The sequence below is a fragment of the Gorilla gorilla genome, chromosome 9 (genome assembly GCF_029281585.2).
Source record: "Gorilla gorilla gorilla isolate KB3781 chromosome 9, NHGRI_mGorGor1-v2.1_pri, whole genome shotgun sequence".
NCBI classification, from domain to species: Eukaryota; Metazoa; Chordata; class Mammalia; order Primates; family Hominidae; genus Gorilla; species Gorilla gorilla.
In genome coordinates, this window is record NC_073233.2 from 6712102 (window position 1) to 6738615 (window position 26514).

A 26514-nucleotide genomic window follows, 5' to 3' on the forward strand; every position below is an offset into this window, starting at 1 on the left:
GTGGAGCTTTTTAATTTGCTTGTTTTGAACACTTTCTTAGTTTCTGGTACCACAAAATGCTCCAGACTCATATATTTTCTGCCCCTGTCCTGGAATAAGCGAACATAGAATAAGCCAATAGGCCTGGTTCCTTCTGCTGGAGAATGGTATTAGAAACCAAGATCTGGGCTGGGCATGGTGGCTCACACCTGTAATGCCAGCACTTTGGAAGGCTGAGGCAAGTGGATCACTTGAGGCCAGGAGTCTGAGACCTGCCTCGGCAACATAGTGAGACTGAGACCCTGCCTCTACAAAAAATTCAAAAATTAGCCAGGCATGGTGGCCCCTAGTCCTATATATAGCGCCTATAGTCCTAGCTACTTGGGAGGCTGAGATGGAAGGAGTGCTTGAGCTCAGGAGTTCAAAGCTGCAGTGAGCCATAATCATGTCAGTGCACGCTAGCCTGGGTGACACAGTGAGATCCTCTCTCAAAAAATAAAAAAGAAAAGCATTAACTTATGTTAAAGAAAAAAAAAGAAAAGAAGAAAGAAACAAGAAGAGAGAAAGAAAGCAAGAAAGAAGAAAGAGAAAAAAGAAGAAAGAAAGAAAGGAAGAAAAGAAAAAAAAAGAAAAGGAAGGAAGCAAGGAAGGGAGAGAGAAAGAAAGAAAAAGAGTCCAAGAGCCGGACACTAGGTGGCTACGTGACACTATACACCTGTCGAGATTCAGGGAGGGCCAAGCACAGTAGCTCATGCCTGTCATCCCAGCACTTTGGGAGGCCAGGGCAGGACTGCTTAAGCCCAGGAGTTAGAAACCAGCCTGGGTAACATAGTGAGACCCCTGTCTCCACAAAAAATAAAAACATTAGCCAGGCATGGTGGTGCACACGTGTGGTCCCAGCTACTCAGGAAGCTGAGGTGGGAGGATGGCTTGAGCCTGGAGGCCGAAGCTGCAGTGAGACATTATTGGGCCACTGCACTCCAACCTGGACAACAGAGCAAGATCCTGTCTCAAAATAATAAAAATTAAAAATTCATAGAGCTTTATAGTACAAAGAGTAAACATTAATGTATGCAAATGTTAAAATATCATTTAGAATATCAGGGAATCCCATGATGGAATGCAGCATGTGACAAAATAATCTAACTGTGTTACAAATGCAGAAACAACCTCACTGAAGGGAATGATGAGAAAGGCACTGACTTGGTAACTTTGGAAATGAGTGAAGTCTGTTAAGACTAAGAGCAAAGGAAGTACACATAAGCACAGTACTGTAGCTGATAAAGTAGTTTCCCACACGGCAGATGTGGGTGTGTGTGTGTATGTGTGTGCATGCGTACCATGCAAATTAGCAAAATACAACACATTGGAGGCCGGGCGCAGTGGCTCATGTCTGTAATCCCAGCACTTTGAGAGGCCAAGGCAGGCAGATCACCTGAGGTCGGAGTTCGAGATCAGCCTGACCAACATGGAGAAACCCCATCTCTAGTAAAAATACAAAAAATTAGTCAGGCGTGGAGGTGCATGCCTGTAATTCCAGCTACTCGGGAGGCTGAGGCAGGAGAATCACTTGAACCCGGGAGGCGGAGGTTGCGGTGAGCAGAGATTGTGCCACTGCACTCCAGCCTGGGCAACAAGAGCGAAACTCCACCTCAAAAAAAAAAAAAAAAAAACACACACACACATAATGGAAAATATGCATGAGTAATGTAGCAGAGATTGCTAGCTGATCTCCAAAATTTCTGTTCCTGTCTTCCTGGACAAATAGCTAGACTGCATGTCCTATCCTTTCCTGCTGTCAGGCTCAGCCATGTGACTGTGGCTATGAGTGACATGCACAACCTCCTGATCGGGCCATGACAAGCCTTCCTCTAACCCAGGCATCAGGCTGTTTCCTAGAGCACTCTTTATAAGAGGAGGGAAATGAAACTGATCCAATTTTCATCGATAGGGCACTGATTAATAACTTGTGGTACACCTCAACCACAGGCAACTATGATGAAGATAAAAATAGTGAAGTATATTTATATACACCAACATGGAAAGGTGTCCGAAACATACCAGTTATTAAACAAATAAAGCAAGTTAAAAAGCAGCAGATTTGTCAGGATGCGGTGGCTCACGCCTGTAATCCCAGCACTTTGGGAGGCCAAGGCGGGCAGATCACGAGGTCAGGAGATTGAGACCATCCTGGCTAACATGGTGAAACCCCGTCTCTACTAAAAATACAAAAAATTAGCCAGGCGTGGTGGCAGGTGCCTGTAGTCCCAGCTATTTGGGAGGCTGAGGCAGGAGAATGGTGTGAACCCAGGAGGCAGAGCTTGCTGTGAGCCCAGATCACGCCACTGCACTCCAGCCTGGGCGACAGAGCGAAACTCTACCTCATTTAAAAAAAAAAAAAGTGACAGATTTGTCAGGGAGCAGTAGCTCATGCCTGTAATCCCAGCACTTTGAGAGGCCAAGGCAGGTGGATCACCTGAGGTCGGGAGTTCAAGACCAGCCTGACCAACATGGAGAAACCCCGTCTCTACTTAAAATACAAAATTAGCTGGGTGTGGTGGCGCACACCTGTAATCCCAGCTACTCAGGAGGCTGAGGCAGGAGAATCGCTTGAACCTGGGAGGCAGAGGTTGCAGCGAGCCGAGATCGCGCCAGTGAACTCCAGCCTGGGCAACAAGAATGAAACTCCGTCTCAAAAAAAAAAAAAAAAGCAGCAGATCACATCCACACATGGAGACACTAATTATCAATAAAAATGAACAAACTACTAAGACGCAAAAGCACATGGGTGAATCTCACATACATTATCCTCAGTGAAAATACCTGGGCCCAAAAAGCTACATACTGTCTCAGGGGCTGGCAAACGTCCTGTGTGTCAAATCTAGCCCACATCTGGTTTTTGTATGGTGTGCATGGTTTTAACATTTTTAAAGCATTAAGTTAAAAAAAAAGAATATTTAAAATGTGAAAAAACACATTTACAATGAAAATAATAAAAATATGGTATATCGAAACTTGTGGTATCCAGATAAACTCATGCCTTGAAGTAAATTTATGGCAATATATATATATTTTTATGTATATCCTTATATATATGTACACATACATATAGTATGTGTATATATGTGTGTATATATGTATATATAATACACATACTATACATAATACAGTATATATAATATATAATACACATACTATATATATACACACACATATAGGCACATGTAGATTTTTTTTTATGGAAGAATAAAATCTAAAAACCGATAAACAAAGCATTCTTCTAAAAAATTTGGGGGTGACCAGGTGCAGTGGCTCATGTCTGTAACCCCAACACTTTGGGAGGTGGAGGCGGGCAGATTGCTTGAGGTCAGGAGTTCAGGACCAGTCTGGCCAATATGGTGAAACCCCGTCTCTACTAAAACTATGAAAATTAGGCTGGCACAGTGGTGTGCACCTGTAATCCCAGCTCCATGGTGGCTGGAGCATGAGAATTGCTTCAGCCTGGGAGATGGAGGTTCCAGTAAGCCAAGATCCTACAGCTGTACTCCAACCTGAGAGACACAGCAAGGCTCCGTCTCAAAATAATAATAATAATTTGGGGATGTAGAGGTTGCTAATTAAACTCCAAGAAAATAGAAGAAAAAATAAATATAAGAGCAGGACTTAATAACAATAGAAAATAAATGCACAATAGAGAAAGTTAACAAGACAAAAATTGAAAAAAATTATTTTGATAAAATTAATGAAGATACTCCAGGTGTGGCTGTTTAAGAAAAAAGAGAGAGGATACAAATATCACGCTTCAGGAATGAAAAGGGGGCATTGCTACAGATCTTACAGATATTAAAAAGTTAATAAAGGAAAATTATGAACATTTATGTCAATAAATTTGAAGACACATTAAATATGACATATTCTCAGAAGAAAAGAAACTTTAAAAAACTCTCATGAGAATTAATAGAAAATCTACATAGTTCTATATCTGAATAGTTGTGCTAAAGAAATTGAAACTGTAATTTAAAACCTCCCCACAGAGAAAAAACTTAGGCCTCAATCGTTTCATCAGTGAATTCTACCTAAATCTTCACACAAAGAAAACTCAAACAGATAGATTCACTGGTGGATTTTGCCAAACTTTTAAGAAAGAAATAATACAAATCTTACACAAACTTTTCCAGATAATAGGAAAAAAAAGAAATGCTTTTTACCTCTTTTTATGAAACAAATATAACCTTATTTTTAAAAACCTGTTAAGGACATTGATAAAGTAATAAAAATCTCTCTCATAAACAGACACAAAAATCCTAAGGAAAACATTAGCAAATCAAATCTACCTATATAAAAACATACGTCATCACATCATTTGGTTGGGTTTATAGCCTTGTTTAAAATGATTTAAATAATGCGACTCATTACATTAACGGGAAAAGAAAAAATCATTTGATTACCTCAATTGATACAGAAATAGCATGTAATAGAAATCAACATCCCTTCATCATTTCTTTTAAAAAAGAAAACTAAGGCCGGGTGCGGAGGCTCATGCCTGTAATCCCAGCACTTTGGGAGGCCAGGCGGGTGGATCATCTGAGGTCAGGAGTTCAAGACCAGCCTGGCCAACACGGTGAAACCTCATCTCTACTAAAAATACAAAAATTAGCCGGGTGTGGTGGCAGGTGACCTGTAATCCCAGCTACTCGGGAGACTGAGGCAGGAGAATCACTTGAACCCGGGAGGCGGAGGTTGCAGTGAGCTGAAATCATGCCACTGCACTCCAGCCTGGGCAATAAGAGCAAAAAAAAGAGAGAAGAAAAGAAAAGAAAAGAAAGAAGCAAACTAAGCATAGACGAAATTTCCTTAGTCTTATCTGTAATAAACAAACAGGGCTGGGCGAGGAGGCTCACACCTGTAATTCCAGCACTTTGGGAAGCCAAGGCAGGCAGATCACCTGAGGTCAGGAGTTCAAGACCAGCCTGACCAACATGGAGAAACCCCGTCTCTACTAAAAATACAAAATTAGCCAGACTTGGTGGTGCATGCCTGTAATCCCAGCTACTTGGGAGGCTGCAGCAAGAGAATTGTTTGAATCCAGGAGGTGGAGGTTGCGGTGAGCCGAGATCACACCATTGCACTCCAGCCTGGGCAACAAGAGCAAAACTCCATCTCAAATAATAATAATAATAATAAATAAAAATAAATAAATAAGGTCTGAAGCAAACATCACAGTAAAAGCTGAAATATTGAAAGCCTTTCATCTTAGAATGAGAATGAAGCAAAAATATCTACTGTCACCAATTCAAGGCAACATTGTACTGGAGATGCAAGCCGGTGCAATAAGGCAAGAAAAAGAAATAAAAGTTATAAGGATTGGAAAGTAGAAGAAAATGAAACTATAATTATTTTAAAATTATATAGTTGAGGGTGTCAAGAATCTAGGAGAATATAAGCTATTAGAATTAATAATGTATTTGGCAGGGCCACTGGCTGTAATGCCAATATGCCAAAATTAGTTGTAGTTCTATGTACCATCAATAAAAAAATTAGACAATGAAGCAAAAAAAAAAAAAAAAGATTTTTTTGTTTGTTTGTTTTTCTTGAGATGGAGTCTTGCCCTGTCACCCGGGCTGGAGTGCAGTGGCATGATCTCGGCTCACTACACCCTCCACCTCCCAGGTTTGAGCAATTCTCCTGCCTCAGCCTCCGGAGTAGCTGGGATTACAGGTGCGCGCCACCAAACCTGGCTAATTTTTGTATTTTTGGTAGAGACAAGGTTTTGCCATATTCGCCAGGCTGGTCTTGAGCTCCTGACCTCATGATCCACCCGCCTTGACCTCCCAAAGTGCTGGGATTACAGGCATGAGCCACTGCACCTGGCCAAAAAAATGATATTTTTAAAAGCATAAAAAATATCAAATGTAAGATGGGCATAATATTTACATAGAAAACTATAAAACATTCTAGAGAGATGTTTTTTAAATGCCTTAAATAATTGGTAGGTTATATTATATTCATGAATTTTAAAATAGATTACTTTGACAATTTTTATTCTCCCCAAATGGAACTATAGGTTCAGTAAAATTCCAACCAAAATCCCAACAGGTTTTCCATTAGTGGGAATTCAAAGGCTAATTCTAAGATGAAAGCAGAAATGTGAAGGACAAGAATAGCTAAGACAGCCATGAACATGAACAAGAATAAAGGTGGCGAACTGACACCCCAGACTTATTATCAAGCTATAGTGATAAGTATAGACAGTGTGGTAATGGCACAAATAGATCAGCGTCACAGAATGTCTGTATAATTGCCCCAGAATTGGTCTGTGGTACCACACTAAATGATTCACAGAGATTCTTTGTGGAAAGAACAGTGACTTTCATGGAGGGAAAGGTCATTTTCACATTTTATTTCATACATATTTATACTATTAGATTTTCTTAAAATTAACATATTCAGTCATTGCCTATAAAATTTAAAATAATGCCAGTGAGGGAAGCCCTCTGGCCCTTCCATTGCCTGTTTGAAAGTTACTGGGCTCACTTGTTCGGGAAACATCAGCTGCTCCCACTGGGTGCCAGGCCCTGTTCTAGGTGCTTGGGAAGTGTCAGTGAGCAAAACAGACAAATCCCCAGCCCACATGGAGGGGTGAGGAGCAAGGAGGAGGGGTGAGGAGCAAGGAGGAGGGGTGAGGAGCAAGGAGGAGGGGTGAGGAGCAAGGAGGAAGGGCGAGGAGCGAGGAGGAGTGGGGAGGAGTGAGGAGGAGGGGGGAGGAGTGAAGAGGAGGGGGAGGAGTGAGGAGGGGGGAGGAGCGAGGATGGGGGAGGAGCGAGGAGGGGGGAGGAGCGAGGAGGAGGGGGAGGAGCGAGGAGGAGGGGGAGGGGGGAGGAGGGGGGAGGAGGGGGGAGGAGGGGGGAGGAGGGGGGGGAGGAGGGGGGAGGGGGAGGAGCGAGGAGGAGGGGGAGGGGGGAGGAGGGGGGAGGAGGGAGGAGGGGGAGGAGGGAGGAGGGGGAGGAGGGAGGAGGGGGAGGTGGGACGGGGAGGAGGGAGGAGGGGGGGAGGTGGGAGGGGGGAGGAGGGAGGAGGGGGAGGAGGGAGGGGGAGAAGGGTGAGGAGGGAGGAGGGAGGAGGGAGGCGGAGGGGGGAGGAGGGAGGAGGGAGGGAGGGGGCGGAGCGAGGAGGGGGCGGAGCGAGGAGGAGGGGGTGGAGCGAGGAGGGGCGGAGCGAGGAGGGGGAGGAGCGAGGAGAGGAGGAGCGAGGAGGAGGGGGGAGGAGCTGGACAGGACATCGTGCCAGCCCGAGGGCGGAATGAACTTCAGAGAAGTTTGAGAGCAAAAGGTGCTTTGCTGCTGTTAGACCCTGAAATTCCACGGGTCCCTGGACAGTTTTGGGAGCCGGGAGGGTGAAGAGAGTGGATCAAGCTTCGTGGGGTGGACCCTGAAGAGATGGGGCAGTGAATGGTTGTGGGGGACTGTGGGGAGCCTCCGGGGAGTGATTTTTTGCCCTGAGGGGAATCACCGCAGCGGGGACAAGGCTGGGGGAAAACACTTCCTTCTGCAAGGGCACTGCTGAGCCTCGCTTGCTGGAGCTTGCACTGTGCCACGGTAAATTCACGTTGTGTGCCCTCACCTGAGCTTCTGATGAGGACGCTGGAGGGCTTGGCCCTTTGAAGTCCTCACCTGTCCCTCCTTGGGCTGGGGGTGGTGGCTAGGAGGGGCTGCACGGCTCCTGCCCGGGTTGGTCCCGGCCATCCCAGCTCCCTGGTAAATAGGCTTCTCAAACTGGGATACCTGGGCCTTGGGAGTTACCTGCAAACCCTGTTCCTCACTCTAGTTCCCCACTTCCATCCCTCCTCTTGCCTCAGCCCCTTTCTCATCTCACACGCCACATGGGATCCACCCTTTTTATGCATGTGCAGAGCGTGGCCCCCTCTCTGATTCCCTTCCCCTCAGGAGAGCCGGACGTCTCCCTCCCTCACACCCTCCCCAGCCCCACAGCAGCCCAGGGAGCCTTGCCCGCTCCTCGGCCCTCCTGGCTCTCCCAGCCACCCAGGCCTCCTGTGTCCTGAGTGGGCCAGCTCCTGCCAGACCACGGCCCTGCCTTGCACCTGACTGCATCCCCACCGCGGACCTGCCCCCTCGTTTATTCTCCTCTCTCCGCTCTGCTCTGTCCTTGGCACTGTTTTTGTTTGTTTTTTGTTTTTGTTTTTTGAGACGCAGTCTCGCTCTGTCACACAGGCTGGAGTGCAGTGGCGTGATCTCTGCTCACTGCAATCTCTGCCTCCTGGGTTCAAACTATTTTCTTGCCTCAGCCTCACGAGTAGCTGGGATTACAGATGCCCGCCACCACGCCTGGCTAATTTTTGTATTTTTAGTAGAGACGGGGTTTCACCATGTTGGCCAGGCTGATCTCGAACTCCTGACCTCAAGTGATCCGCCCGCCTCTGCCTCCCAAAGTGCTGGGATCACAGATATGAGCCACCGCGCCCCGCCCTTGGCACTGTTTAATCCATGTGTTGTTTATTTATGTATCCTGTTTATTTTCTGTCTCCCAACAAAGACGTAGCTCCTTCTGGGTAGGGCATTTTGTTCATGCTCTCAGATGCCGCCTACCGCCCTAGGGCAGGAAATAGCGGTCAGCGCCAGCTGTGAGGAGCACAGCATTGCGGCCAGCACAGGAGGCACTGACCACGGGGCAGGCGCTATTTAAAAATCGTGGCAAAGGATCACACGTAACAGAACTCTTTTTGTTTTAATCATTTTTAAGTGTGCAGTTCAATGATGTTAGTTACATGCACAATATTGTGTAACCATCACCACTATTTCCAAAATCCTTTTTATCCGTCAGACAGAAACTCCGTCCCCATTAAACAGCAACTCTGCATTCCTCCGTCCCCCCAGCCTCTGGTCACATGTCTCATCTACTTTCAGTCTCTACGGATTTGCCTGTTCTAATTATTTCATAGAAGTGGATTCATACAGTACGTGTCCTTCTGTGTCAGGTTCATGTCACTCAGCGTGATGTGCCGAAGGTTCATCCATGCGTCGGGATCTCATTCCTGAATCGCATTTCTCTGTACGGATAGACTGAGTTTTGTTTGTCTGTTCACCTGTTTAGGAACACTTGGTTGCTTCCACATTTTGACTGTTATGAATAATGCTACTAGCAAAGTGGACACATGAGTGTGGTTTCAGTTCCTGTTTTCAATTCTTCTGCGTCTTTTAAGAAAAACCAAACTGTTTTCAACAATTGCATCATCTTACCGTCCCACCAGCAACATGGGAGGCTTCCCATCACTTGTTTTCTTCATGTTTGTTTTGTTTAGTTGCATAATAATTGCCATCCTAGTGGAGGTAAGAAGGTATCTCACTGTTCTTTTCATTTGCATTTTCGTAATGACTAACGAGGTTGGGCAACTTTTCACGTGCTTGTCAGTCATTCGCATCTTTTTTTTTTTTGAGAAATGTCTCTTCAAGTCCTTTGCTCATTTTGAAATTGGGCTGTTTGGTTTTTGGTTGTTGATTTGAAGGAGTCCTTTTTACATTATGCATATGAATCCTTACCAGATGTATGACTCGCAAACATTTTCTCCCATTCTGTGGTGACCTCTTCAGCCCCTTGATAGTGTCCTTTGATGCACAGAAGATTTTAATTTTGATGAAGTACAATTTATCTTTTTGTTGTTGTTGTCATTGCCCATGCTTTTGGTGTTATATCTAAGAATCCAACGTCGGCCGGGCACGGTGGCTCACACCTGTAATCCCAGCACTTTGGGAGGCCGAGGCAGGTGGATCACTTGAGGTCAGGAGTTCGAGACCAGCCTGGCCAACATGGTGAAACCCCATCTCTACTAAAAATACAAAAATTAGCCAGGCGTGGTGGCGGACGCCTGTAATCTCAGCTACTAGGGAGGCTGAGGCAGGAGAATCGCTTGAACCCAGGAGGTGGAAGTTGCAGTGAGCCGGGATCGTGCCATTGCAATGCAGCCTGGGTAATGGAGCAAACTCCGTCTCAAAATAATAATAATAATAATAATAATAATAATAATAATCCAAGGTCATGAAGATTTCCCTACATTTTTTCCTAAGTGTTCTATGGTTTTAGTTCTTAAATGTCAGCCTTGGTCCATTTCCAGTTGATTTATGTGAAGGAGGAGGCCCGGCTCCACTCAGGCCCGACTCTTAGTGTTTTAATATCGCCACTTTGAGATCACAACCACCTTAGGGAGCAGGAACCGTCCATCCACAGACACAGAAACTCACCTAGAGTGTGTCCAGGGTCACAGAGTGACCAGTGAGTGGCAGAGCCAGGAGCTGGACCAGCCACCCACTCAACAGGGTGCACAGGACCCCAGACCCGCAGGCTTTACCGCCTCTGGACACCAATGCACAAGAGAGTAAAGTTGGGGAGTACCTTAGGCAGGTGGTCAGAGGCCTCGGGAGAGGAGACATTTGAGCAGAGAAGGGAGGTGGTGTGGCAGCCGTGTGGACCTGCTGTGGGTGTGTGCACCAGAGCTGTGCTGGTGAGCGAGGAGGAACTACCCAGGAGGGCACACTGGACCAGGGAGAGCCAGCCTGATGGGGGCCAGCTGCCTTTCCCAGCAGGCAGCAGTGTGACCCTCGGGGCAGGGGCTGGGTCCACTGTAGCACAGGGGATCGGGAGGCAGAGGGCCCCTGGGCCTGTAATGAGGAGGAGGCAGGACCCAGGTCCTGGTGGGCTCCCGAAGTGCAGCAGGAAGGGCCCTAGTGCTTCCATGTCACCACCCTGATGGCCTTGGCAGCTGGGAGAGCCCCCTGCCCTGCAGGGCAAGAGGGATCTTCCGCCCCAAGGGAGAGCGTCATATGCCCAGGAGGCAGTTCTGCCTCTGGCTCTTTGCTCCTCCCAGGCCTCCTGTCCTCTATGTCCTTGGAAGTAAAGGGGACAGGTCCTGGGGCTCCACAAAGATAGGCACCTCCTCTCATCCACCTAATGAGGCAAAAGAGGGGGTTCTGCCTCTGAGGCTGAGGGGCCCAGCCCCCTCTGGAAAGAGAGTCCCACTCATGCCCCTCCACCAGGCCCCACCAACAGGAGGCCCTGGCGGCAAGGCCCTGCCTCCCCAGTGAAGACCACCAGGGCCTGGGGGCCAGGGAGGGAGGGAGGCTGCCCCCGGCTGGTGAAGGGACACCCCACAGCCACCAGCGGTCATGATTAATCCACACTTGAGGGACAGCTTTCGTTCTGAGCAGCTCAGCTCTGAGAGGGAATTGGATACAGGATGGATACCTTGCAGGCTCCTGTTCTCCGAGGGTGGCAAGGGTTGGTGGCATGATGACCCTGATAAGACTTTACGGCCCCTGTTCTCCAGGGTGGGGCAGATCAATTGCTGTTCTCAAGGTCCTGCCAGGGGCCCTTCCTGAAGAAACAAGCAGAGGCTTTGATTTCCTGACCTATCTCGGGAAAACACTTGAGCTAATAATTAATCAGATTATGGATACACTGGCTTTTTTTGTCTTATTTTTTAAATTGTGGTAAAATTTATATAACATAAAATATACCATTTTAACCATTGCTAAGTGTGCATGAAGTACATTCACATTGTTCACCCATCACCATCGTCCCTCTCCAGAGCTTTCTCATCTTCCCTAACTGAGACTCTCTCCCCATTAAACACCCATTTCCCATCCCCTTCCCACAGCCCTGGCCCCTGCTGTTCTACTCTCTCTATGAGTCGGAGGCTCTAGGGGCCTCAGGTAAGTGCTAACACACAGCATTTGTGCTTCTGTGTCTGGCTTATTCAATGTCCTCGGGGCCGTCCATGTTGCAGCTGTGTCCAGGTTCCCTTCCGTGTTGAGGCCGTCTTACTTTTGAGACCAGTTTGAACCTTTCCTTCTTCGGCTGCTCTAGCAGGTTTCTTGGTACAGTGAGTGGCCAATGGAACGAGCATTTGACCAGCAGCTTCATGGGGGAGGCGCTTTCTCTCTGGGTCTGTGTGGGGAAGGGAAAGACCTTCCTTAAGGAGCACTGGACGCCCAGCACCTGCCTTGGAGGACAGTTTGCTTTCGTGGAAGATCGGGCCACAGAGAGCATTGCTGTGGAAGGAGGCGTCAGAAGTGGGGCCAAGTGCACGTTGCCCTTCCACCTGCGGCCTCGGAGACAGGTCCAAGGTGTACGAGTTACGAAGGCCTTGGGCCACACGAAACCGAAACCCACAGGAGAGTCGTTCTCCCAGAACAAAGCCCCGAGGTGGCCTCCCAGCTGCCAGAGTCATCTCCTCTCCTGGGCTCCTGGGCCTGGGCATTGCTCACGGACCTCCAAGTTTTGTGTCCATGTCCAAGAGGACAAAGACGGAGGGAGGCCAAGAGCCAACGGCTGTGGCAGCTCCACCCACCACCTTCAGGAGCCATGGTTTCCCCAAGCCCACCCAGCAGGCTCCCTTTCCCCTCATTGCCCAGACTGTGTCCCAAGGTCACCTTCTGCAAAGTTTTATGGGGAAGCACTTTGCTGATCCACACAAACAGGGTTCTGTCGGTAAGAAGAGGGGAAGATGGACCTCGGGTTGGCAGCAAGCAGGTCCTGCCACTTCTGGTTCCGTTTGGGACCCCCAAAGGCTCTGGGGTGAATCGTCCCAGAAGGAGAGGTTGATGAGTTGATGAGGCGGGGTCTTCGGCGCCGCCCCCAAGAGGAGCGCAGAGGAGAGAGAGGGCTAGCATCGAGGAGAGAGGTGTGGGGGGGTCAGAATGTTGAGGGCCCAGGGGAGAAGGACAGAGGAAGCGGATGACAGTGTAGTACCAAAGGGCTGTCGATGAGTGACAGGAACAGAGGGGGAATTTTCAGCTGCTGTCCGGAGTGTAGGACTCTGTGCAGAAGGGTACAAGCCTAAAGGGTTTCTTCGAGGAAAACTGTGCTCTGTGACATGGGTAGACCCTGGTACTGTCCCTTTGCGGAAGCGGAACACAGATCGCCATTGTCTTTTGAATCGAACTGAAGATTTCTGGAAGCAGCTGTGGCCCCTGGGTCATGAGGCTGTTTAGATTTATATGGGTTCCATTGAGGATTCTCAGGGATTTTGGACCTAAATTTGGTAACTGTTGCACCTTGAACTGAAATATCATCCCACCATTGAGCAGGAGGACAGCATCCCTAGCCTGGGCAACATAGGGAGACCTTGTCTCTACATAAATAAATAAAAATTAACCAGATGTGTTGATGCAGGCCTATAGTTCTAGCTACTTGGAAGGCTGAGTGGGAAGGATCCCTTGAGCCCAGGAGTTTGAGGTTGCAGTGAGCTAAGATCGCACCACTGCACTCTAGCCTGGGCGACAGAGTAAGACCTCGTCTCTAAAAAAAAAAAAAAAAGAAAGAAAAGAAAAAAAAAACAAAGAAAAAAGAAAAAAAGATAATTCTTTGTATATTTTGGATAACAGTCCTTTATCAAATATGTGTTTTGCAAATATTTTATCCCAGTGTGTGGCTTGTCTCCTCATTCTCTTAATACTACCTATTCCAGGGCAGAAGTTGTACATTTTAATGAAGCCCACTTATCAATTTTTTCTTTTATGCACCATGCTTTGGTATTGTATCTAAAAAGTCATCACCAACCCCAAGGTCACCTAGAATTTTGTCTCATACTATCTTCTAAAAGTTTTGTTGTTTTGCACTTAACATTTGGGTCTATGATATAATTTGAGTTAAATTTTGTGAAACATTTAAAGTCTGTGTTTAGATTTTTTTATTTGTTTTTCATGAGACTATCCAATTGTTCCAGCATCATTTGTTGAAAAGACTATCCTTTTCCTTTGAATTGGCTTTGCTCCTTTTTCACAGATCACTTGACTATATTTGTGTGTGCCAGTTCTGGGCTCTGTATTCTGTTCCACTGATTTATCTGTACGGTCTTTTGCCAATATCACTATGCTGATTGCTGTAGCTTTACAGTAAGTCTTGAACCGAGCAGCGCCAGTCCTCTGACTTTGTTCTTCTTCAGTATCATGTTGGTTATTCTGAGTCTTTTGCCTTTCCATATAAATCTTACAGGGTTTTGTTGTTTTGTTCTGTTTGTTTTGTTTTGTTTTTAGAGGAAGGGTCTTGCTGTCACCCAGGCTGGAGTGCAATAGCATGACCTTGGCCTACAACAGCCTCAATCTCTAGGGCTCAAGCAATTCTCCCACCTCAGCCTCCCAAGTAGCTGGGGTTACAGGCATGCACTGGCACACCCAGTTAAATTTTTATATTTTTGTAGAGATGGGGTCTCATTATATTGTCCAAGCTGGTCTCAAATTCTTGGCCTCAAGCCATACTCCTACCTCAGCCTCCCAAAGTGCTGAGATTACAGATGTGAGCCACCATACAATCAGTTTTTTGATATCTACAAAATAATTTGCTATGGTTTTGATTTTTATTACATTGAATCTGTAGATCGATTTGGGAAGAATTGGCATCCTAATAATATTGAGTCTTCCCATCCATGAACATGGAATATTTATTTAGAGCTTTGATTTCTTTCATCAGAGATTTGTAGTTTATCGTGTACATATTTTGTGAGATTTATACCTAAGTCAGGTTTTTGGTGCTAATATAAATGATAATTATGTTTTAATTTTCAAATTCCAACTGTTCGTTGCTAGGCAAGCAAGTGACTTTTGCTTATTACCCTTGCAGCCTGCAACCTTGCTATAATCACTTATTAGTTCCAGGAATGTTTTGTTCTTTGGAATTTTCTACACAGACAATCATGTCATGTGCAAGCAAAAATAGTTCATTTCTTCCTTCCCAATTTGCATACCCTCTTCTCCTTTTCTGGTCTTATTGCGAAGGCTAAGACTTCCAGCACAATGCTGAATAGGAGTGGTGAGAGGGGGCACCCTTGTCCTGTTCCCAGTCTTAAAGAGAAAGCATTCAGCTTCTCAACATTAAGTATGATATTAGCTGTAGGTTTTTTTGTAGATGTTCTCTATCAAGTTGAGGAAGTTCCACTCTATTCCTGCCTTGCTAGAGTTGTTATCATAAATAGGTGTTGGGTTTTGTCAAATGCTTTTTCTTTATCTATTGATATGATCATGTTTTTTCTTCTTTAGCCCATTGATGTAATGAATTACATTAATTTACATTTGAGTGTTAAACCAGCCTTGAATGTCTGGAGTAAATCCCACTTGGTTGTGATGTACCATTCATTTTACACATGTTAGGTTTGGGTTGCTGACTTTTTGTAGAGGATTTTTATATCTACATTCCTGAGAAATATTAGTGTGTTATTTTTCCTTGCTTGTAATGTCTTTGTCTAGTTTTGGTATTAAGGTATTATAACCTTCATTGAATGAGTTAGGAAGTGTTCCTACTGCCTCTATTTTCTGGAAGAGATGATAGGAAATTGTTATTTCTTCATTATGTTTTCAATATAATTCACCAGTACAACCATCTGGGTCTAATGCTTTTTGTTTTGGAAGGTCATTAATTGTAGATTCAGTGTCTTGTTTTTGTTTTTGTTTTGAGTCAGGATCTGGCTCTGTTGCCTGGGTTGGAGTGCAGTGGCATTATCATAGCTCACTGCAGCTTGAACTCCTGAGCTCAAGCAATCCTCCTGCCTCGGCCTCCTAAAGTGCTTGGATTACAGGTGTGAGGGCAGTGGCCGGAGGCCAACAGTTTGAGAACAGCCTGGGCAATATAGCAAGACTCAGTCTCGATTTTTTAATAAAAATATTAATTTATATATAAATACAAAATTTTATTTGTCATCTTTACCATTTTAAGTGTATAGCTCAGTGCTAATAAATATATTTACACATATATTATTTTCTCCTTCATCTCCCTTCCCCTACTCTATTTCCTGGCCTTTTTTATCTTTTAAAAGACAGAAGTCTTATTACCCTGCCAAAGATGGTCTTGAACTCTAGCAATCCTCCCACTTAAGCCTGTCCTGTAGCTAGGACTATGCCCAGTTTGGTTAAACGTATTTTTAATTCCTCTGACTTGTCTTTTGACCCATGTGTTATTTGCAAGTGTATTGTTTATTCCAAATATTGGGGGATTTTCTGATTGGGAAGCTCCTTCCATTCTTCCCAGTTTGCTTAGTGTTTTTAATCATGAAGAGGTGTTGGAAAATGTGGACTATTCTTTCTGTCTCTATTGAGATGATCAAGCAGTTTTTGTCCTCTTAAGTATATACTATGATATGTTACATTAATTGATTTTTGGATGTTAAACCAACCTTGCACTCCTTAGAGAAAACACACTTAGCCATGGTTTGTAATTGTTTTTATATGCTAATAGATTATGTTTCTGAAGTCGTTTGTTAAGGATTTTTCATGCCTGTATTCATGAAGGATATTGGTTTACAGTTTTCTTCTGATGAGTTTGCCTGGTTTTGGTATCAGTGTCACAGGCCTCAGAGAATGAGTTGGGAAGCATTCCCTTGAGAGCGTTTCTTTGTGGAAAGGATTTTTTTCCCTGTAATTAGTAATTCAATCTCTTTACTTGTTATAATTTGTCTTAGTCTATTCTCACACTGCTGTAAAGACATACCTGAGACAGGGTAATTTATAAAGAAAAGAGGTTTAACTAGCTCCTGGTTCTGTGGGCTGTACAGACTTTTGCTTCTGGGGAGGCCTCAGGAAACTTACAATCATGGCAGAAAGCAAAGGGGAAGCAGGCAAATATTCATGTGGCCAACAGGACAGAGAGAGCAAAGTGGGACATGCTACACACTTTCAAACAACCAGATCTCATGAGAACTTACTCACTATTACAAGAACAGCAAGGACGAAATCCACCTTCATGATCCAATCACCTGCCACCAGGTCTCTCCCCCAACATTGGGAATTACAATTCAACATGAGATTTGGGTGGGGACACACAGCCAAACTGTTATCAGAAAGAGGTCTTGATCCAGACATCATGGTTCTTGGATCTCATGCAAGAAAGAATTTGAGTCAAATCCATAAAGAGTAAAGTGCCAGGCATGGTCGCTCACACCAGTAATCCCAGCACTTTGGGAGGTCCAAGGCAGGCAGATCACAAGGTCAAGAGTTCAAGGCCAGCCTGACCAACATGGTGAAACCCCGTCTCTACTAAAAATACAAAGATTAGCCAGGCATGGTGGTGCATGCCTGTAATTCCAGCTACTCAGGAGGCTGAAGCAGGAGAATTGCTTGAACCCAGGAGGCGGAGTTTGAAGTGAGCCGAGATCGTGCCACTGCACTCCAGCCTGGCGACAGAACGAGACTCCGTGGAAAAAAAAAAAAAAAAGAGTAAAGTGAGAGCAAGTTTATTGAGAAAGTAAAGGAATAAAAGAATGGCTATTCTATAGGCAGAGCAGCCCCAAAGGCTGCTGGTTGCCCATTTTTATGGTTATTTCTTGATTATATGCTAAACGAGGAGTGGATTATTCATGAGTTTTCCAGGAAAGTGGTGGGCAATTCTCAGAACTGAGGGTTCCTCCCCTTTTAGACCATATAGGGTAACTTCCTGACTTTGCCATGGCATTTATAAACTGTCATCGTGTTGGTGGGAGTGTCTTCTAGTGTGCTAATGTACTGTAACTAGAGTAATGAGCTGTGAGCATGACCAGAGGTCACTCTCGTCGCCATCTTGGTTTTGGTGGATTTGGCCGGCTTCTTTACACCACCTCGTTTATCAGCAAGGCCTTTATGACCTGTATCTTGGGTCAACCTCCTATCTCATCCTGTGACTTAGAATGTTTACCCTCCTGGGAATGCAGCCCAGTAGGTCTCAGCCTTATTTTACCCAGCACCTCTCATTTCCACATATGAACCCCCCCGTTCCACACACTCTCACATTTGGTCCCGGGGGTCTCGAACACCCCTGACGTCCAGCCTCTGCCCGCCAGCTGTTCAGGTCGGGTGGGGAGGCTGCAGTGCAGACCCCTGCCCGGCGTCTCCCTGGAGACTGCCTTCCCTCCCATATATTGTGCGTGCTGCTGGCTGTCCCCCCTGTTCCCTCTACCTGGAAGTCTTTCCTCACCCCTGCCTTCAGAGTCTAACCTCTCCCCAGGCCTCAGCTGAAGGCCTGGCTCTGAGCCAGCCACCTCCTTCACTCAACCCACCTTGCTCTGAAGCTGCCTGCTCACAGCCATGCCCCGATGCCACACCCAGGGGTTCTTGGGGAACATTAATGGGATAAAGGAGTAAGAAAATCAAAGGTCACCAAGCCGAGCCCTTAAAGGGCAATGCTCTGCGTGTGCCACGGTGCCGAACAGCATCTCGTGCCACCTGAGCTGCGGTGTGTGGACCCGGGGAATGGACTGGGCAGGACAACCTCTAAGGCTTGGCTCCAGCTCAGCCTGTGAAGGAATCACCTCTCTGATCCCCACCTCTGCCCCGGAGTGCTAGACCCAGGGAGGAAGAGACCCCATGGACCAGCCAGAGGCCCCCTGCTCCAGGTGAGTGCTGGCCCCAGGGTGGTCACTGGGAACCGGCTGGTCTCAGCCCTCTGGGGCCTCCACCTCACCCGCTGACTCCCTCAGGCTCTCCACCCTTGTCCACATCCTTCCCTCACCCTCACTCCCAGGCTCAGGAGTCAAGCACTGCCTCCCCACAGAGGGCATTTGTGCAGTCTGTTCCCCACCAGGGGCTCAGATTCAGGCCCTGGTGCAAGGCCCCAAGCTGGGCCCCACCAAAGGGTGGCAGGGGTGGGGGCCCCAGGAATACAGCCTGGGCCTGGCAGTGTCTGCTGCCAAAGAGGCCAGTTCTGCTCCGGGCTCGGGAAGAGAGGGAAAAGAAGGAAAGCGAGGAAAGAGAGCTCAGGGTTCCTTGGAAATACCTCCCTCGGGGCATGTGACCTGTCCTGGGGTGTGGAAAGACAGAAGCAGAAAGGGAGGTGCAGGGGAGGAAGGTGCCCCCCAGAGCTCAGATCAGCGGCGGCCAGTGCCTACTTCACCCTCAGAGGGCGAAGAGCACCAAGACGCCCCGACCCGGGTCCGGGGACGGGGGAGGGAAAAGTCTGGGGTCACTCCCCGTTGCCCCCTCCCCCCACCCCATGGATCCAGACGATGCTTGGCCCGGGACTCCCTGAGGCCCTGCCCGCGGTGGGTTCTCCGGCGCCAGAGTCGGGGGCGGGCGGGGGTCACCCGAGGGTCGCTCCCCGATGACCCGCGCCCGCCCGCCTCCAGCACGGGGCCGCGCCTCGCGGTGGCCCGCGAGCTGCTCCTGGCTGCGCTGGAGGAACTGAGCCAAGAGCAGCTGAAGCGCTTCCGCCACAAGCTGCGCGACGTGGGCCCGGACGGACGCAGCATCCCGTGGGGGCGGCTGGAGCGCGCGGACGCCGTGGACCTCGCGGAGCAGCTGGCCCAGTTCTACGGCCCGGAGCCTGCCCTGGAGGTGGCCCGCAAGACCCTCAAGAGGGCGGACGCGCGCGACGTGGCGGCGCAGCTCCAGGAGCAGCGGCTGCAGCGTGAGTTCTGCGCGGGAGGTCCCTCCTGTCTGGGCAGAGGCTGGGCCGCCCTCCTTCCCGCTTCCCGGAGAAGCCCCGGCGCGGTCCCCGGCCCCCGCGCGTTTTATCCACAAATTCGCGGGCCCCAGGGGTAGGACCCTGCGTGCTCCTCAGGGTGACTCGGACCCCCGTGGCGCCTTCCCCTGTTCCCGCCCTCGGCGGAACCTCACCCCAGTTTCCCTTCCAGGGCTCGGGCTCGGCTCCGGGACGCTGCTCTCCGTGTCCGGTGGGTCTCTCGCTGGGGGGGCACGAGTGTCCCCAACCCCACTTGGAGGGTCCCGGGGAGGACCGGGATGGGAGGGCCGCCAGGGGCGTGGGCTGTGGTCCCGTAGAGGAAACTGAGGCCTGAGCAGGGCCGGGGAGGGCGTGGGCTCCCTGAGGGCGCAGCCTGCCCCACCTCCGACCCTTGTCCCCGCGCTGTCTCCCGCTGCGCCCAGAGTACAAGAAGAAGTACCGGGAGCACGTGCTGCAGCTGCACGCTCGGGTGAAGGAGAGGAACGCCCGCTCGGTGAAGATCACCAAGCGCTTCACCAAGCTGCTCATCGCGCCCGAGAGCGCCGCCCCGGAGGAGGCGCTGGGGCCCGCGGAAGAGCCTGACCCGGGGCGCGCGCGGCGCTCGGACACGCACACTTTCAACCGCCTCTTCCGCCGCGACGAGGAGGGCCGGCGGCCGCTGACAGTGGTGCTGCAGGGCCCGGCGGGCATCGGCAAGACCATGGCGGCCAAAAAGATCCTGTACGACTGGGCGGCGGGCAAGCTGTACCAGGGCCAGGTGGACTTCGCCTTCTTCATGCCCTGTGGCGAGCTGCTGGAGAGGCCGGGCACGCGCAGCCTGGCTGACCTGATCCTGGACCAGTGCCCCGACCGCGGCGCGCCGGTGCCGCAGATGCTGGCCCAGCCGCAGCGGCTGCTCTTCATCCTGGACGGCGCGGACGAGCTGCCGGCGCTGGGGGGCCCCGAGGCCGCGCCCTGCACAGACCCCTTCGAGGCGGCGAGCGGCGCGCGGGTGCTAGGCGGGCTGCTGAGTAAGGCGCTGCTGCCCACGGCCCTCCTGCTGGTGACCACGCGCGCCGCCGCCCCCGGGAGGCTGCAGGGCCGCCTGTGTTCCCCGCAGTGCGCCGAGGTGCGCGGCTTCTCCGACAAGGACAAGAAGAAGTATTTCTACAAGTTCTTCCGGGACGAGAGGAGGGCCGAGCGCGCCTACCGCTTCGTGAAGGAGAACGAGACGCTGTTCGCGCTGTGCTTCGTGCCCTTCGTGTGCTGGATCGTGTGCACCGTGCTGCGCCAGCAGCTGGAGCTCGGTCGGGACCTGTCGCGCACGTCCAAGACCACCACGTCAGTGTACCTCCTTTTCATCACCAGCGTGCTGAGCTCGGCTCCGGTAGCCGACGGGCCCCGGTTGCAGGGCGACCTGCGCAATCTGTGCCGCCTGGCCCGCGAGGGCGTCCTCGGACGCAGGGCGCAGTTTGCCGAGAAGGAACTGGAGCAACTGGAGCTTCGTGGCTCCAAAGTCCAGACGCTGTTTCTCAGCAAAAAGGAGCTGCCGGGCGTGCTGGAGACAGAGGTCACCTACCAGTTCATCGACCAGAGCTTCCAGGAGTTCCTCGCGGCACTGTCCTACCTGCTGGAGGACGGCGGGGTGCCCAGGACCGCGGCTGGCGGCGTTGGGACACTCCTGCGTGGGGACGCCCAGCCGCACAGCCACTTGGTGCTCACCACGCGCTTCCTCTTCGGACTGCTGAGCGCGGAGCGGATGCGCGACATCGAGCGCCACTTCGGCTGCATGGTTTCAGAGCGTGTGAAGCAGGAGGCCCTGCGGTGGGTGCAGGGACAGGGACAGGGCTGCCCCGGAGTGGCACCAGAGGTGACCGAGGGGGCCAAAGGGCTCGAGGACACCGAAGAGCCAGAGGAGGAGGAGGAGGGAGAGGAGCCCAACTACCCACTGGAGTTGCTGTACTGCCTGTACGAGACGCAGGAGGACGCGTTTGTGCGCCAAGCCCTGTGCCGGCTCCCGGAGCTGGCGCTGCAGCGAGTGCGCTTCTGCCGCATGGACGTGGCTGTTCTGAGCTACTGCGTGAGGTGCTGCCCTGCTGGACAGGCACTGCGGCTGATCAGCTGCAGATTGGTTGCTGCGCAGGAGAAGAAGAAGAAGAGCCTGGGGAAGCGGCTCCAGGCCAGCCTGGGTGGCAGCAGGTGCGTCTCCAGGGCAGAGATGCTCTCTTGTGTGTGAGGTGTGTGTGCCGGTGCAAACCTGTGCACCTCAAGTGTCCATCTGGCATGGGGCGCACCTCCAGACCAGACCCTGGCTCCCCAAATGGGGAGGCTTTGACCACCTCCTTGCAAGGCAACCACTGAATTCCTATCTTCTTCCCCAGGGTGTCCTCACCATGCCCACCGTCAGCCACCCACAACCTATGAAAACTTCCTAGTATGGCCCTACAGCTCTGGCCCAGCCCTTCTTCCCATTATACTTTCTGACAATAAGCTCTGGAACACACGATGCCCTCTGTCCAGAGCCTCTGCACTTGCCCTTCCCTCCACCTAGAATACTCTGTTTGCTGCCTGTCCTGCAAGTCTGCCCTGGCTCCCCCAGCTGGCTGGGGACCCAGCTGGCTCCAGAAGCACCCTTTTGACCACCCTGCTGTGACATCTGCCCCACACCTCCACCAGACCCTCGGCTCCTCCAGGGCAAGGCTTTTGCCAGAGTTCCTTTGAATATAGCTCCAATTCAGCCCCTGCCCAGGGGCTTGGCATCTGTTGAGAGGATGAATGTCACGGTGTTGGCAGGGGCTGGGCCTGGGGACCCAAAGACCCATGTAGGGGATGTGGGTGATACTGTCCCACTGACCTCACTCAGACACCCCAGTGGGATGATGCCTGGGCCACAGACGAGTGGTTTTGCTCTGGGTTTGGTTGGGGGAGTGTGAAGGGGGTGGCTCAGCAAGCAGGTGAGGAAGAGGGGCAGCTCTGAGACCCCAGCACTAGAGATAGACAGGAGTCCTTTCCGGGAGGCACTGTGAGGAGCAGGGTGGGCTTCACCTTCCTCTCTCTCCCAGCAGTTCTCGAGGCACCACAAAACAACTGCCAGCCTCCCTTCTTCATCCACTCTTTCAGGCAATGACTGACCCACTGTGCCATCTGAGCAGCCTCACGTGAGTGGCCACACCCCCAGCTCTTCCCATGGAGCGGGCTGAGAGCAGGATGCCCTGGGCAGAGACAGAAGTATGGCCTAGGAAAGAAGGCTGAGGGGTCAGACCAGAGCCTTAGGCCTGTGGGTGCTGCAGACGGCAGGCTCTGCCCACACAGAGCAGAGGGAGGAGGGGATGAGGGTCTGGGGCTTCATTACCAGGTTAGGTACTGGTAGGAAAAGGTTGGTCCTGGTGTGAGTGGAAAGCAGCTAAGCGCACTGAGGGAGGGATTAAAGAAGACAAGAGTGTATTTTCCTTCTGAAGGGAGGCTGCCGTTGGAAACTGCTGGGTTCTCAGAAGCAGTGGAGGAAGGTGTTCAAGCGCAGGCTCCAAGGTCAGGCTGTCTGCAAACGCTAGCCTGCTTCTGCGTGCCCAGTGGCAAGTCCATCTGTCCGAGCTTCCATTTCCTCCCCTGTGAAATGGAGCCAGTAGATCCAGAGAGTTGGGGTGAGATTTAATGTGGCTACACATGTACAGTTCTTTTTTTTTTTTTTTTTTTTTTTTGAGACAGAGCCTCGCTCTGTCACCCAGGCTGGAGTGCAGTGGTGTGATCTCAGCTCACTGCAAGCTCCGCCTCCCGGGTTCACGCCATTCTCCTGCCTCAGCCTACCGAGTAGCTGGGACTACAGGCGCCCGCCACTACGCTCGGCTAATTGTTTGTATTTTTAGTAGAGACGGGGTTTCACTGTGTTAGCCAGGATGGTCTCGATCTCCTGACCTCGTGATCCACCTGCCTCTGCCTCCCAAAGTGCTGGGATTACAGGCGTGAGCCACCGCGCCCGGCCACATGTACAGTTCTTACATGGCAATAACTTGCCAGTCACTCTTAGCTACCACCAAGTGAGCAGAAAGGAAGAGGAAATCTAGGAACTAGTACTGATGGTGAAACAGGTCCATCCTACGTTGACGGCAACTCGGCAAATTAGCTTGATATGGGGGTGGGGGATGTGGCAATCTGGAGATAAACATAAGAGCCAAAAAGGTGATCACATTTGGCCCAGCAATTCTGCTGGTAAAGTAAGATGTTCAGCACACCATTATTTATAATGGAAAAAAAAAAAGGGAGAAACAACACAACTACCCAACCATTAGGGAATAGCTGACTAAATAAACTGAGCTGGCCACCTCATCTTGGTGGACGATTGTGCGGCAAACATGTTGAAACACGTCTCAGCTCTCCGAAGAGCTCGTAGAGAGTGTCGCAGGGAGAAATGAACACAGCTCCCCAGGGGTGCATGGTGACAAAGGGCAGGGTGGGCTCTGCGGGGTCCAGGGAAGGATGTGGCACCAACACATCTCTCAGCTGAACCCTGGGCCACTGGGCAGCGGGCATTTTGTGCAGTTGGAGGTGGTGTGGTGGCTGAGGCGCCTGCAGGTAAATCTCTGTGCTTCTTGACCACAGGCTGTCCCACTGCAAGCTCCCTGACGCAGTCTGCCGAGACCTTTCTGAGGCCCTGAGGGCAGCCCCCACACTGACGGAGCTGGGCCTCCTCCACAACAGGCTCAGTGAGGCAGGACTGCGTATGCTGAGTGAGGGCCTAGCCTGGCCGCAGTGCAGGGTGCAGACGGTCAGGTGAGGCCTGGCCTGGGAGGGACCGTGGGATGCCCCCGCCACCCCAGCAGCTCCTGAGGTCGGCCCTCCCACAGGGTACAGCTGCCTGACCCCCAGCGAGGGCTCCAGTACCTGGTGGGTATGCTTCGGCAGAGCCCCGCCCTGACCACCCTGGATCTCAGCGGCTGCCAACTGCCCGCCCCCATGGTGACCTACCTGTGTGCAGTCCTGCAGCACCAGGGATGCGGCCTGCAGACCCTCAGGTGGAGGCAGGGGTGGGAAGGGTGCTGGGGACACAGCCTGTCAACCCGGGGAGGGGGAGGGTGCCTGGGGGCTTCCCCTGGACCCTGAAGAAGAGCCCCTCCCAGAGACCTCCCATGTGACCGAGCTCAAACACTGACCTGGGAGCCCAGCCCTGACAGCCCTGCCCTCTGAAGCCCTGGCCACAGCTCGGGGCCTTGACCACTTTGTCTGACCAAATGTTCATCTGTTGTCTGGTGCCCATGGCAGCACCCTGGGCCAGTGGCCCCGATACCCTTTTGCCACCCCCAAGGCCTGGCCTCTGCCCCCTCCCCCAGCCTCTGACAAACCTCTCAACTGACACCACCTGTCCCTGAGTGTCTGTGGCACAGCCAAGCTGACAGCCCGGTCACTGCCTGCAGCCCGGCCGCCCCCACGGCACTGCCCGTCACTGCCCGCGGCCCGGCCGCCCCCACGGCACTGCCCCCAAGCCCTGGCTGCTTTCCCCCACCGCTGACCCCGCTTCTGCTCTGTGTGTGGCTGCAGTCTGGCCTCTGTGGAGCTGAGCGAGCAGTCACTACAGGAGCTTCAGGCTGTGAAGAGAGCAAAGCCGGATCTGGTCATCACACACCCAGCGCTGGACGGCCACCCACAACCTCCCAAGGAACTCATCTCGACCTTCTGAGGCCCTGGTGGCCAGAGCAGGGTGGAAGACCCTAGTCAAAGTCCCTGTGGAGAGAACGGCCCATTCCAAGGGCGGGAGGATATTGCTCTTGGCCTCTGGGAAACTTTTGAGCCGAGAGGCCCCAGACAGGCATGTGGGAGGCCCAGACACGGCACCCTGCCCCGTCCAGGACAGGCCCAGGACCTGCCCCTCTCTCCACACCTGGGAGACCCCTTCTCCCCCAGCCCCACCACTACTCCACCCACCTTCCTCTCCTGAGACCCTCCAGCCATTCCCCTTGAAGACACCTCCCGACCCCAAGCCACAATAATGACGGCGAGAGCTCCAATTAACTAAGCACCTACCCGGAGGCAGAATGACCCTTCACTGCCTGATCCCCATCTGCAGTGTGGCCCAACAGCCCCCAGAACTATGCCCATGTAGACTGGAGGTAGGCAGTTCACCGTCCCTCCCTGTTAGGAATGAGACCATCCCTGAGGCTATGGCCCAGGCCCAGAGGCGTCCAGTGTCTGAGATCTTTAGGAAGGGAGACTAGGGCAGGTGGAGACAGCGCAGAACCCCCGTGCTGGGTGGGAGGCATGACCACACGGTGGGTGAGCAGCCCCCATGCACTGACGGTAAATTCCCCTGTGGACTCATTTCTGTTGGTTTCTATTACACCTGGCCAGGCGTGGTACAATACAGGTCGGTGCTCACAATCTTTCCAGCATTCCACTTTCACAGGGCAGGATGGTGGCCCCCGGTTCCCCAATGAGGAAAGTGAGTCTCAGGGGGCAGCCTGACTGCAGAAAGTGCTGCGACAGGGGCCCTGATGGACAGGACCCGCAGCGGACAGTCCTCGAATCCTGGAGTTTTCTCTGCTCAACCCTGCTGGGCTGCTGAGACTCCAGTCTGAGTGGGGAGGTGGGGGAGACTCTGGATTCAGCCCCATCACTGCCCAGGGGAAATCCCCTACTATAATCCACTTTCTAACTCCATTTCTTCATTTCACAAAACACAAAAACCCCTGTCCTCCTAGAGGTGACATTCTAGGTAAGAAGACAAACACCTATATGATACACAGTGTAATACAATAAATATATATATGATATGATACATACACAACACATATGTATGTGATACACAACGCAATAGCACAAGTACGTATATTATATGTATACGTGTGCCAGGTGTGGTGGCGCATGCCTGTGGTCCCAGATACTCAGGAGGCTGAGGCAAGAGTTCGAGGCTTGAGCTTAGGAGTTCGAGGATGCAGTGAGCTATTAGGTTGGTTGGAAAGTAAGCAAAAACCGCAATTACTTTTGCACCAACCTAATATGATTTTGCCACCGCACTCTGGCCTGGGCCACAGAAAGAGACCCCATCACTAATAAGTAATAAATAAATGTGTATCTGATACATAACTACAAACCACAATCAATAGGCCTATGATGTGGCCGGGCGCGGTGGCTCAAGCC

General features: G+C 50.9%; 1 protein-coding gene across 1 annotated transcript; it reads left to right on the forward strand.

Moving 5' to 3' along the window:
- Positions 1-11153: 11153 nt before the first annotated feature.
- NLRP6 (NLR family pyrin domain containing 6) lies at positions 11154-26138 on the forward strand. Its single transcript, XM_063710823.1, has 10 exons — positions 11154-11315; positions 11645-11699; positions 11871-12059; positions 18847-19353; positions 19580-19618; positions 19830-21585; positions 22449-22544; positions 23983-24153; positions 24228-24395; positions 24919-26138. The coding sequence occupies exons 1-10, from the start codon at positions 11154-11156 to the stop codon at positions 25055-25057; spliced, it is 3282 nt and encodes a 1093-aa protein (XP_063566893.1). The 3' UTR covers positions 25058-26138.
- The last annotated feature ends 376 nt before the right edge of the window (positions 26139-26514 follow it).

What these genes read in the sequence shown, in the direction of transcription:
- NLRP6 (XM_063710823.1), top strand. Translation starts at nt 11,154, where the DNA reads ATGATTAATCCACACTTGAGGGACAGCTTTCGTTCTGAGCAGCTCAGC. An exon ending in CCAGGAGCAGCGGCTGCAGC is followed by an intron (nt 19,354 to 19,579) that starts GTGAGTTCTGCG and finishes TTTCCCTTCCAG; the next exon opens with GGCTCGGGCTCGGCTCCGGG. An exon ending in GACGCTGCTCTCCGTGTCCG is followed by an intron (nt 19,619 to 19,829) that starts GTGGGTCTCTCG and finishes CGCTGCGCCCAG; the next exon opens with AGTACAAGAAGAAGTACCGG.